The sequence below is a fragment of the Hippopotamus amphibius genome, chromosome 16, assembly GCF_030028045.1.
Source record: "Hippopotamus amphibius kiboko isolate mHipAmp2 chromosome 16, mHipAmp2.hap2, whole genome shotgun sequence".
Taxonomy (NCBI): Eukaryota; Metazoa; Chordata; class Mammalia; order Artiodactyla; family Hippopotamidae; genus Hippopotamus; species Hippopotamus amphibius.
Window position 1 is genome coordinate 21,165,523 of NC_080201.1, and position 11,011 is coordinate 21,176,533.

General features: G+C 40.9%; 1 protein-coding gene across 3 annotated transcripts in view; it reads left to right on the forward strand.

The window, feature by feature from the left end:
* CDH11 (cadherin 11) overlaps positions 1–5,398 on the forward strand; it is a 136,780-nt gene extending 131,382 nt beyond the window's left edge. For all 3 annotated transcript variants that reach the window (XM_057711323.1, XM_057711324.1, XM_057711325.1), the window contains 2 exons: positions 1,452–1,703; positions 4,070–5,398. In XM_057711323.1, coding sequence (XP_057567306.1) covers positions 1,452–1,703; positions 4,070–4,566 — 749 coding nt within the window. In that variant the 3' untranslated portion in view covers positions 4,567–5,398. The remainder of the gene's footprint in view (positions 1–1,451; positions 1,704–4,069) is intronic.
* Positions 5,399–11,011: the final 5,613 nt, after the last annotated feature.

Here is an 11,011-nt window from a genome sequence, read left to right on the forward strand (position 1 = left end):
ACTGATTCCTAACTCATAAAAAAAGGCATGCCATACTGAGGGTGTGTGTGTGTGTGTGTGTGTGTGTGTGTAATTTGATGGAGTATATTCAAAACTTGCACTGTTTTATAACAGTGTTTTCCAAGCGCAGAGCATATGGCCTGGAAAAAATCTTTTTGGCTAGTAAAGATATGCAGAAAACATGATGAGGAAGCATTTGGGGGAATAGGTTACAAACGATTGAGAAATACATGAAAACCAACATCTGGAACTTGGGTGAAACTTTTCCCAGAACGCAGTTACGACATTTGTTCAACAAATATTTATTGAATGTCAGCTGGGTGTCCAGCACTGGAGAGACTGAGATGAATCAGATAAAAGCCCCTATTCTCTAGAAGTTCACAGTCTAAGAGAGACCCAAGTAGTTATGCCAACAAATAATGACAGAAGTGTGGGAGGCTGATTTCTCTAGGAATGTATAGAGGGATGGGTCACAAAGGAGATGAGGGGAGAGGACTAGAAAGGGCTCCCTGAAGGTGACTTTTGGATTCAGTTCTGAGGCTTGAAAAGCTCACTTGTCATGAACAAAGGAAAGGCTTTTGGGGGGTATTAAAGCAAAGAAAGGGTCAAAGTCAAGGCATACAAATGGTGTGTTGTGTTGGGGAACAGATGTGAGCTCTGCATGGCAAGCTGAACTGGGGTGTGCAGGCATGAGCCTGGGAGGCAAGGCAATATCTAGATCGGGGAACTATCTAGTGATCCACCATGTAGACGTGGGCTGTGTTATCTGGGCAACAGGGAAAGCTTCATCGTTTTCAGCAGAAGTGGCATGTGTAACTGGGTGGCTGATGGTGCTTGAATTTCAGAGAAACTGTAAACCTGCTGCTGGGTTTATAAAATATTTCCTTGTTGAAGACAATATTTTCCTTTAGGAATTATGAGTGGATTCATACCTTGGGCAAGATTTGAGGGTGGATTACAAATCTCTCAAAAAACTAACAAACAAAAACTGGCCAAAGGCTTGTCATGAAGTAGAGAAAATGCAAACATGAAAAAGAAGCGGTTTGTGTGTTTTTTCTCACACTTGCCTACATATTTAATTGTATCCTATACTAACACAGAGGGTGTGATTGAAACCCACACTTTCTTGTATTTGAGGAGAAGGGCAACACCCAAACAGAAAATGGGGTCGTTACCCAGCCACGGAAGGCATTCACATCAACGAAATAAAAGAGAGCCAATTTCTGAGTTTTTGTTTCGAGATGGGACAAAACTCAGGGATCCTTGTTATGCCAAATGACTGTGGCTTCTCTAGATGCCTAGGTTAAAGAACAAGTGAGGAGGATTCTGGTTGTTAGCCTTGGTGCTGAGAAGAACACACTCAGATCAGCCAAACCGAATGCAAAAACTGCGAAGGCTGTGATTCCGTGGTCGTGCTCTGAGAGTACACCACGTTCCCCCTCTTCCAACAGACAACACCGCAGGGGTGTACGCCCGGCGTGGAGGGTTCAGTCGGCAGAAGCAGGACCTGTACCTGCTGCCCGTCGTGATCAGTGATGGTGGAATCCCGCCCATGAGCAGCACCAACACCCTCACCATCAAGGTCTGCGGGTGTGACGTGAACGGGGCGCTGCTGTCCTGCAACGCGGAGGCCTACATCCTGAACGCCGGCCTGAGCACAGGGGCGCTGATCGCCATCCTCGCCTGCATCGTCATTCTCCTGGGTAAGGGATATCCCCGGTCACCTGAAGAAAGGGCCTTTCAACCAGATGCGTATCCTTGAAACACATTTCTCAAGTTACTGGGCATTGTGTTATATATAGTGGGTGCAGTTCGAGACAAGAAAGAGGGGCCTGCTCATGCATTTTAGGGTTTGTTTGGGGGAGCAGACAACTTAAGCATTAGAGCAGAGTTGGGGGAAGGCTGTGATGAGCACACTGCTGGACATCACAGCACTGCACAGCAGAGGACATGTGGCGCATCAGCAGGGGATGGGGTCCAACGACAGAGAAGATTTTGCAGGAGAGGAATTTAGGCAGAGACCTAGTATATGAGCAATGGTTTGCCTTACAAGAAGAATGAGAAGAGTTAGAGGTTGAAAGAATAATCATGATATCAAAGACAGACTATGAAGGACTCAAGGAACTGGATGAAGATTGGCCTGGCTGAAGCTAGATCTGGGATCCTCCTCTAAATGTCATATGTAACATCTGGGGGCATGCCTCAGCTCGTGGAGACCCCGGAGAAGCTTTTCCTGCACTTGCCTGCTGAGTTAGGTGCCCCTCTTCTGCACTTCGTCCCATCTGTCATTTTCTCTGTAATAGCAGGAATGTGCTGATGCAGGTGACATCTACCACTGCCGGGCCTCAGGAAGGTTAGATCAGTTGTCCCAAAGTCTCAGAACTCGTGCATGACAAAAAAATTAGGATTTAAATCTGAGTATGTCTACATCAAATTTATATTTGTTCCATGATGGTTGGTTCTTCACTGAATCAATTAATGTGCCCCCGATACATAGGGAAGAGCAGGCAAGTTCAGTTCAACCAATAGTTAATGAGTGTTTTCTGGGTACCGTACCAGGCCCTGTGTTCAGCCCTGGGGGATAAAGAGAAGAATCATACAAGATCTCAGTGATCAAAAAGTTCATAGTTTATTGAGGAAAAAGGTATGGGCAGATAAACTACAGAGGCACATGGTGAGCACGGTGATAGGCACATGAACCAAAGGTGGTGGGGGCACAAGAGTAGAAGGTGCCTGACCTTGACTGGGAAGGTCAAAGACATCTTCCTGGAGGATGTAACATACTTATTGGATGCTGAAAGAGTTTTCCAGCTGGGGGAAGGGGCTGGGTGGATAGTCCAACAAGAGGTAGCAGAAAACAGAAAAGCTCTGAGAAGTTCATAACCTAGTCGGGGAGGCAGACGTGTGAATAGTGTGACAGGTGGCATGGTGATGGCCAGGTGGGGACATAGAGTGGATACCAACAGCCCCGTCTGGTATCAGAATGTGATATCAGGAAGGATTTTTTGTGATGAAAGATAGTCAGCCAAGCAAAGAAAGTGAGAAAGAGTGGTCCTGGTGAAGGTGTTAAGAACAAGGCACAGGGGAAAGACACTGCCTGGTGAGCACTGGAAGCCATTCAGAATCTGGGCAGGCGCAAACCCTCCTTCCCTGCATCTCAGAGTGATGGTGGCCCCAGAGGGGCACTCAAGTCACTTGCCAGATTCAGCCACAAACATTTTCTTCAATCTTGCTGAGGGTGCGGGAGAGTGTTCCAATGGAACATTGTAGAAGCCTCTTGTGGGGAGGTGGGGGGATTGATCGAAAATGATACAGTGTCAGAGCTTTCCTTATAAGCAATTTTGCTCACTCATCCTAGATGCCCTGAGCTGAGTAGAATCCCCTCTTTCAGGGAAGAGGCCGTTACAGTGGTTTCATCTGGAGTTTCAGCTGACACTACTTCCCGGTGTTCAAATAGAGAAGATTTGTTATTTGTCTCTTGAGGGAGTCTTTATAAACTACCCCTCATCTATGCAGTGGTCTGAAGAGAGTTTAGCCATGCTTATGATAAGATTTCTTATAAAGGTAGAGTAGGGTCAATGCAGACCCCACCTCAGAACTCTGGGCAGGGGCTCAGCACCTCCTATAGAAAAGTTAGGACCTCAAGTCTCTGAATGTCCTCATTTGTAAACTTTGGAGAGACAGCTGTCTTCCGTTGCAAAAAGAAACAGACATAACCCACTTTTAAGAGGCTGCAGACGGGCACACATATTTAGAATCTTCCTAATTCTTCGGAATATGACTTCCAAATAGTGTCAGATTCATTTGTAAAAAGCTCAAAATAGTTCCAACTTGCCAGTTTGTTTGGATATAATATTTTCCTGGCAGCATTTTGCAGAGGAAGAGCCAGGTGGAGGGCAGCTTTGCACACCTTTGGGGATTCCAGGTAGAGCTCTCATTTCACAGACTGGTCCCAGTTCTGAGGCATGTGTACAACCAGGCTTTAAGGTAAGCAGAGTTTCCCTGGAAAGAGAATCCAGGAAGACTGGACTTAACCTATACTTCCTTTCTTTTTTGTATTTCCCTGTAGTTATCGTAGTATTGTTTGTGACTCTGAGAAGGCAAAAGAAAGAACCACTCATTGTCTTCGAGGAAGAAGATGTCCGTGAGAACATCATTACCTATGATGATGAGGGGGGTGGGGAAGAAGACACGGAAGCCTTTGATATCGCCACCCTCCAGAACCCTGATGGTATCAATGGATTTATCCCTCGCAAAGACATAAAACCCGAGTATCAGTACATGCCTAGGCCTGGGCTCCGGCCAGCACCCAACAGTGTGGATGTGGATGACTTCATCAACACGAGAATACAGGAGGCGGATAATGACCCGACCGCCCCTCCTTATGACTCCATCCAAATCTATGGTTACGAAGGCAGGGGCTCGGTGGCCGGGTCCCTGAGCTCCTTAGAGTCGGCCACCACAGATTCAGACTTGGACTATGACTACCTACAGAACTGGGGACCTCGATTTAAGAAACTAGCAGACTTGTACGGTTCCAAAGACACTTTTGATGACGACTCTTAACAATAACGATATAAATTTGGCCTTAAGAACTGTGTCTGGCGTTCTGAAGAATCTAGAAGATATGTAAACAGGTATTTTTTTAAATCAAGGAAAGGCTCATTTAAAACAAGCAAAGTTTTACGGAGAGGATCCATTTAATAAAACTGCAAGGACATCAAAGTGGTAAATACTGTGAAGTACCTTTTCTCGCAAAAAAGCAAATATTGAAGTTGTGTATCAACTTGGCTAGAGAAAAACCACTTGGCATACAAAATATTTAAGAGAAGGGGAAGGCTCACGGTGAACTCACAACGAAGGGACATTGTTTATGTGTTATGAACATCTAAGTCTTTTTTTCTTCTTTTTTTTTTTTTAAATTTGTCAAAGAAGCTTCCACAAAATTAGAAAGGACAACAGTTCTGAGCTGTAATTTCGCCTTAAACTATGGACACTCTATATGTAGTGCATTTTTAAACTTGAAATATATAATATTCAGCCAGCTTAAACCCATACAATGTATGTACAATACAATGTACAATTATGTCTCTTGAGCATCAATCTTGTTACTGCTGATTCTTGTAAATCTTTTTGCTTCTACTTTCATCTTAAACTAATACGTGCCAGATATAACTGTCTTGTTTCAGTGAGAGGCGCCCTATTTCTATGTCATTTTTAATGTATCTATTTGTACAATTTTAAAGTTCTTATTTTAGTATACATACAAATATCAGTATTCTGACATGTAAGAAATGTTACAGCATCACACTTATATTTTATGAACATTGTACTGTTGCTTTAATATGAGCTTCAATATAAGAAGCAACCTTTGAAATAAAAAAAGATTCTTTTTTAATCCTGGGTTTGATTCTTAACATTGAAAAAAATTAAGTATTTCTAATGACCCATTTATAATTCTAATTTAAGATATTTGTGGTCTTTTAATAACCCTATTTATGATCTGTTGTAGTCTGCTGCTTTTATTGTTTATTTAAAATCAAATATGTTTTACAAATGTTTTTTCAGGCAAGATTCTGTAACATTGTGTAAAGCTTTTTGTACATTCTCGGTGTTAGCCTCCCGGCTTCTCTTCACACACATCTTCTATAAAAGAAGGATGCTAACGATCTAGGTCAGTCTACGATTTTGCAATACTTGTTATATAATATGCATTTATCTTGTATATCAGTAATTTGATGGTTATGAGAAACAAATCCATGAGGGAATGAAACTGTCAGAACTCTAAAGTTCAAGATGTAGATTTTATGCCCCATACCGAGCATTTGCGGGTTAGGAAGGTGAAGAGTCAAAAATATGTTTGCCATATGTAGTTATCAGATCAGACGGCCAATGTTATTCTGTTTTTCCTTACTTTGATCTTGCCAGGCTCTCATAACGACTCTGACAGTTGAAACTACTTATTTTTCCTTTTATAATTTTAACTCCTCAAAACAATGTGGCATTATAAAATCTGATCAAAGAAAGAGCAATTCATTTCCAACACTTTGTTTTAAAATATGCTTTGGGCCCATAAGCTCAGAATGAAGGCAGGGACCACAATGGATTCTGAGGGTCAATGCCATCTGATCTGTGAGTATGCCTGCAGTCTCCTGCAGTCCCATCTTGCTGCCTGGATGGAGGTTGGGACTTCTGTGAAGGATACTTCACCTGCTCCGTAGGGCCAAAGGTCAAAACATAGCAATACTCGGGGGAAAGAACACACAGGTCATACTATGCTGTAAGTGCTTTTCCTCTTTCCCCTAGACACAGGGCACATGCTTTCTCTTGTATTGCAGATGATTTTTAGATTATCTTCTGTTTTTTAAAACTTTATGGTGGGAATTTGTTTCCGGCAATTTCTTGATATCCTGCTACATACTATTTTTATGACTCAGTCAAAATGCATACAAAGAGAAATGTTTTGATGAAGTGCTCACTTCCCTATTACTTTGCATTTAAATCAAATTGTCTGAACACTTCAATGGAATAAATTCTGTGGACAATGTCACTTTGGAATCTTTCATTTCAGTGAAGGATTGCACACTCAATACTTCCATAATTGCAGGTTTTGTTCATTTTTTATATAGTTTTTGTAATCCAAAGAATATTTTGCTAGATTTGCACAGATATCCAATTGAATTTGAAGTGAAGAAATAACTCAGAAGGAAAATGAATAGCACTTAAACAAGTATACAGCTGTGAGTAACCCTGTCACCGTGGATGATCCTTTTTTCTAAGAATGTATTTGGATTAGATTTGACAATTATATTTTCACATTTTTGATGTTTTTTTTTTTTTAAAGTCTGTCTACTTTTCAATAGTTAAAAATACTTGTTTTTCTTTTTCTTTTTTTTATCTTCTCTTTTTTTTTTACTTTAAGCCTCTATTGTTTATAGAACCCTCTTAGAAGCTTGGAAATAAAATGTCTTTCCCGACTAGTGGAGTCTTTTTCATTTGGAACATACTGCCTTAAAAGCAATCTTAGTTTAAGTGGTTCTTCCTTATTTCAATATAAAGTAATCGCTGCATTATGACATAGATTCAGCTAAAGAAAGGACTCTGCTTTGTTCTTCTTGTCCTTCCAATAGTAGGTATTATTTCATTCATCATTCATTCACTCCTTCATTCGCTAATCAAAATCTTACTTTGTAGACACTGTGCTAGTTTCTTAAGGATGCAGAATGAATCTTGCTTCCTTGATATCTTTCAGTCTTTCCAACCCTGTTCCCAAATATCCATCTTGCTGCCCTGTAATCACCTATTCACCTCTGTGCCCACCAACCTCCCCAGACAATGCATCAGGCTATTTCCTCTCCTTCAGGTTTGAGGGAAGAAAATAAATAAAAGACATAACAGCACGTGGTGAGATGTTGATCTTGAATGGAGGACAGGCCCATCATGGCCATTCTGGACAGATGTTGTGTTTAGCTAAGTTTCATTTTAGAGGCCAGTGTTTCTGGCATGATGGGGAGAATAAGAGAGCAGATTATCTACATCACTCGGAGAACTTATTAAAAAATACACATTCACGTTGCCCAGAGAGTAAACCTCTGTGTATTGGGTGGGATCAAGTTGCCCAGAGAGTAAACCCCTATATATTGGGTGGGACCTGGTCAATAGTCTTTGAAATTGCTCCTGAGAAATTATGCAACATCCTTCATTATTTTTGAGAGTCTCTATTGGACAATAGGGGTGGGGGGTGAGTTGGGATCTCTGAGCAGAAGAGTGGCCAAATCTATCTGGCAGTCAGCGTGGAGGACAGATTATGAGCATATAAACCTAGAGGCATGTCAGGAGGGTTTTTATAAAATTCAAAAGGTACTATAAGTATCTTAAAATAACTCAGTGAATTGGTGATGGAAAAGAGACAAGGCATCACTGCTTCTGCACTGCCATCAGCCTGGTCTAGCCCATCATCATCTCTGGCCTGGAGGATGAAAACAGCCAATCTCCTGATCCCAACTTCTTCTTCACAAAGAAGCCAGAGGGATATGAACACCCAACTCATATGGACTATATGACTCCATGACTTAAACCTCTTCACTGGCTTCCCAAAGTCTTAAATATATAGCAAGCCCCTTATTTCATTGCTTTACATGACCAGCATCCTGCAAATCTCTCCAACTTCATCTTATTCCATTCTCCTGTCAGTGCACTGTGATCCAATCACCCTGGCGATCTATTATTTCCTCATCCAGACAAAATGTGCCCCTTTTCCCATCTAAAGTAGCTCACCGTCTATTGGTTTCCTCTGTATCCATTACAACTCTGTACAAACTTATTTTGCTTGTTGGCTTTTTCTATGTCTGTGGGTCTGACCATCCCAAGAAAGTAAGCCCCAAGAGGGCAGGGGTCTTGTCATCTTTGCATTTTGTCTGAAACATATCAATCAGTACTGGAATGAATGATGGTACACAGATAAGGCAAACTGATCAGGACTTGATGACTGATTAGAGAATGCCGGTGACATTAAGCTTCCTTACCTGAGAAATTGAGTGGATTATGATCTTAGTATCTGGGATTGTGAATCCAAACAGAGAAATGGTTTGGGGAGGAAGAAGTTGAATTAAGTTTGGGTTGGATTTTTAAATTGGAGGTGCTTGTGTGGCAACTAGATGGAATTGGGTAATCAGAAATATGGATTTGCCACTTAGCTCACTACAGAAGTGGGGCTGGGCATGTGGCATAAGCGTCATCAGGTGGTTAAGTGTCAGGAGTGACTATATTTCTAATTGGGTTTCACTGCTCTCTCCCAACTTTAAAGGAGTATTTTGATGGTAATGTAAGTCCCTCTGGTGTTGAAGAGTAATGCTGACTTTAGTTTTATTAATAAGGATAATTAGTGAGCATAAACCTTATCCTTGTATGTCAAATCCTTTGAAAAATGAGAAGGGAATATTAATTAATGCACTAATTCTTTTCTTCAATCAATGAGGCTTTTTTTGAGCCCGTACTACGTGGGAGAACGTGTACTAGATACATGACACACATCTCATTCCTATGAGAAGCCAAAGTAGGTGCTACAGTCCCTACCTTACTAGACCAGAGATGCTAAGTGTCGCTCCAACACATACACAGGAGGTGATTGTCAAAGCTGGCTGGGAATAGGTCCCGTTTCTCCCGCCTTGGTCAATGGTTTTATCCTTTAAATTTAAAGAGCTAACAGTGGTGACCATTCCTCATAATCAGTGACTTGGCTCAGGTTTGGCACTAAGAACTTGCGATGCACACTCTTTCGAGCTGCCATTCACCACAGAGCTGGACCATAGGATCTAGTCACACCTCTGAATGCCCAGCCTGCCTTCCAAGGCCAAAGTGATGCATGAGGCAGGGTTGTGAATTTTTTCTGCTAGGGTTTACAGTCTTTCTACAATATGACTGCTGAAAACCAAATATAAAAGAAACTGATTAGGCATGTCATAGCTGTTTATGATATGTTTCACAGAGAAGTTTGATATTTTATCTTCTTCATTGCACTCAAATTATGTGGGGGGAAAAAGTCAATGTCTGGAGCCTTTGTCGGGCCCCAGTAGACTGGGAATAAGAATTGAATTTTCATCTTGCAGAATAACTCAGCTAATCATTTTTATGATTAGAGGCTACTCTCTTCTTAAAAGGGCCTTCTTCTTTCTTCATTCAAGGTGTGTTAATACATTTTTGCGTGTGATTTTACAGTGCTCTGCCACTTTAATCAGCTGATGGCCGGCACATGGTCACCTCCCACAGGCTCACAGAGGCAACACTAGTCTAAGGCTCAAACCTCAAGAACCTCAAATCTTCAGCTCAAGAGTAAAAACAATATACTGCCCTTTGTTGGGTGTGGCACTCAATGCACCACCGCGTGTAAAGCCTGGCTCCAACACGTATTAGCTGTGTGACTTCAGCCAGGTACCTTGACCTCTCTGAACTTCATTTTCCACAAATGTGCAATGCAAATAAAAGGGCCAGTGGTGGTAAAGAATAAATGAGTTCATGTTTCTAGAGCCACTAACAGTTCCTGGAACAGAGCAAAGCCTTAAAATAAGGTAGCAATTATATTGTTAGTGTCAATAACCTTTTCCTAATCCCAGGTCTCAGAACAATGTAAGGGAAGAATTTCATTTCCTTATGCCTCCCTTTTTCTCTTCAAAATCAATTCACTCTCTCATCTTTCTCTCCTGAGCCAACAATAGAACATAGCTTGGCACACCATAGTTTAGGACAGGCAGAGAACGGATCGACAGTCTCCTACCACCAAAAGGAACATTTTTTTTTTTAATAAGGCTAATTATCTGATCAATGAATTCACCTGTCTGACTACAACGTATAACAATATCGGCAAAGCACCAGGTAAAATAGCTTTTAAATGTTCCATTAGAAGACAGTAAATAAATTCACATGATTATGAATTGCAGCTAATTGGATAGAAACTGTATCAAGTGATACATATAATTTGAGCTTCTCAAGAACTGCACAAACTTTGACATATTTAATACAGGGAATTTCATATTTTATATATTTTTGCTCATTTGTTCAAACAATGGGACTCCTTTTTAATAGACATAACTCTGAAAATATTTAGATTTGAAGACATATCATTTCATCAGAATACCCTTTTTAAAATAACAATCTTGATGAATTTAATTTAACCACAATTTTTACTTTATTTAGCACTCAGGAAATTGGAAATTATTTTATGCTAAGGTAATTTTCTTCCTCATTTTTTTCCAAACACTAACTGGGATGTGAATGAAACAGTAGTGCTTGAAAATATAATTTTCAAACTACTTTCTCTTATAAATTAATAAAGAGGTGGTCAGTTTGATGATGGTGACCTAGCAAACTAGATCAGTGGGGCAATCACCTTTTCTTGTTTGTTTGTTTGTTTGTTTGTTCTCTTTGGATTCCTAGCACAGAATAGGTGCTGAGTAAATATCTGGGGCAGGAATATAGGAATGAAAGGGTAAAGGAAAATAAATTCTTCATTTTG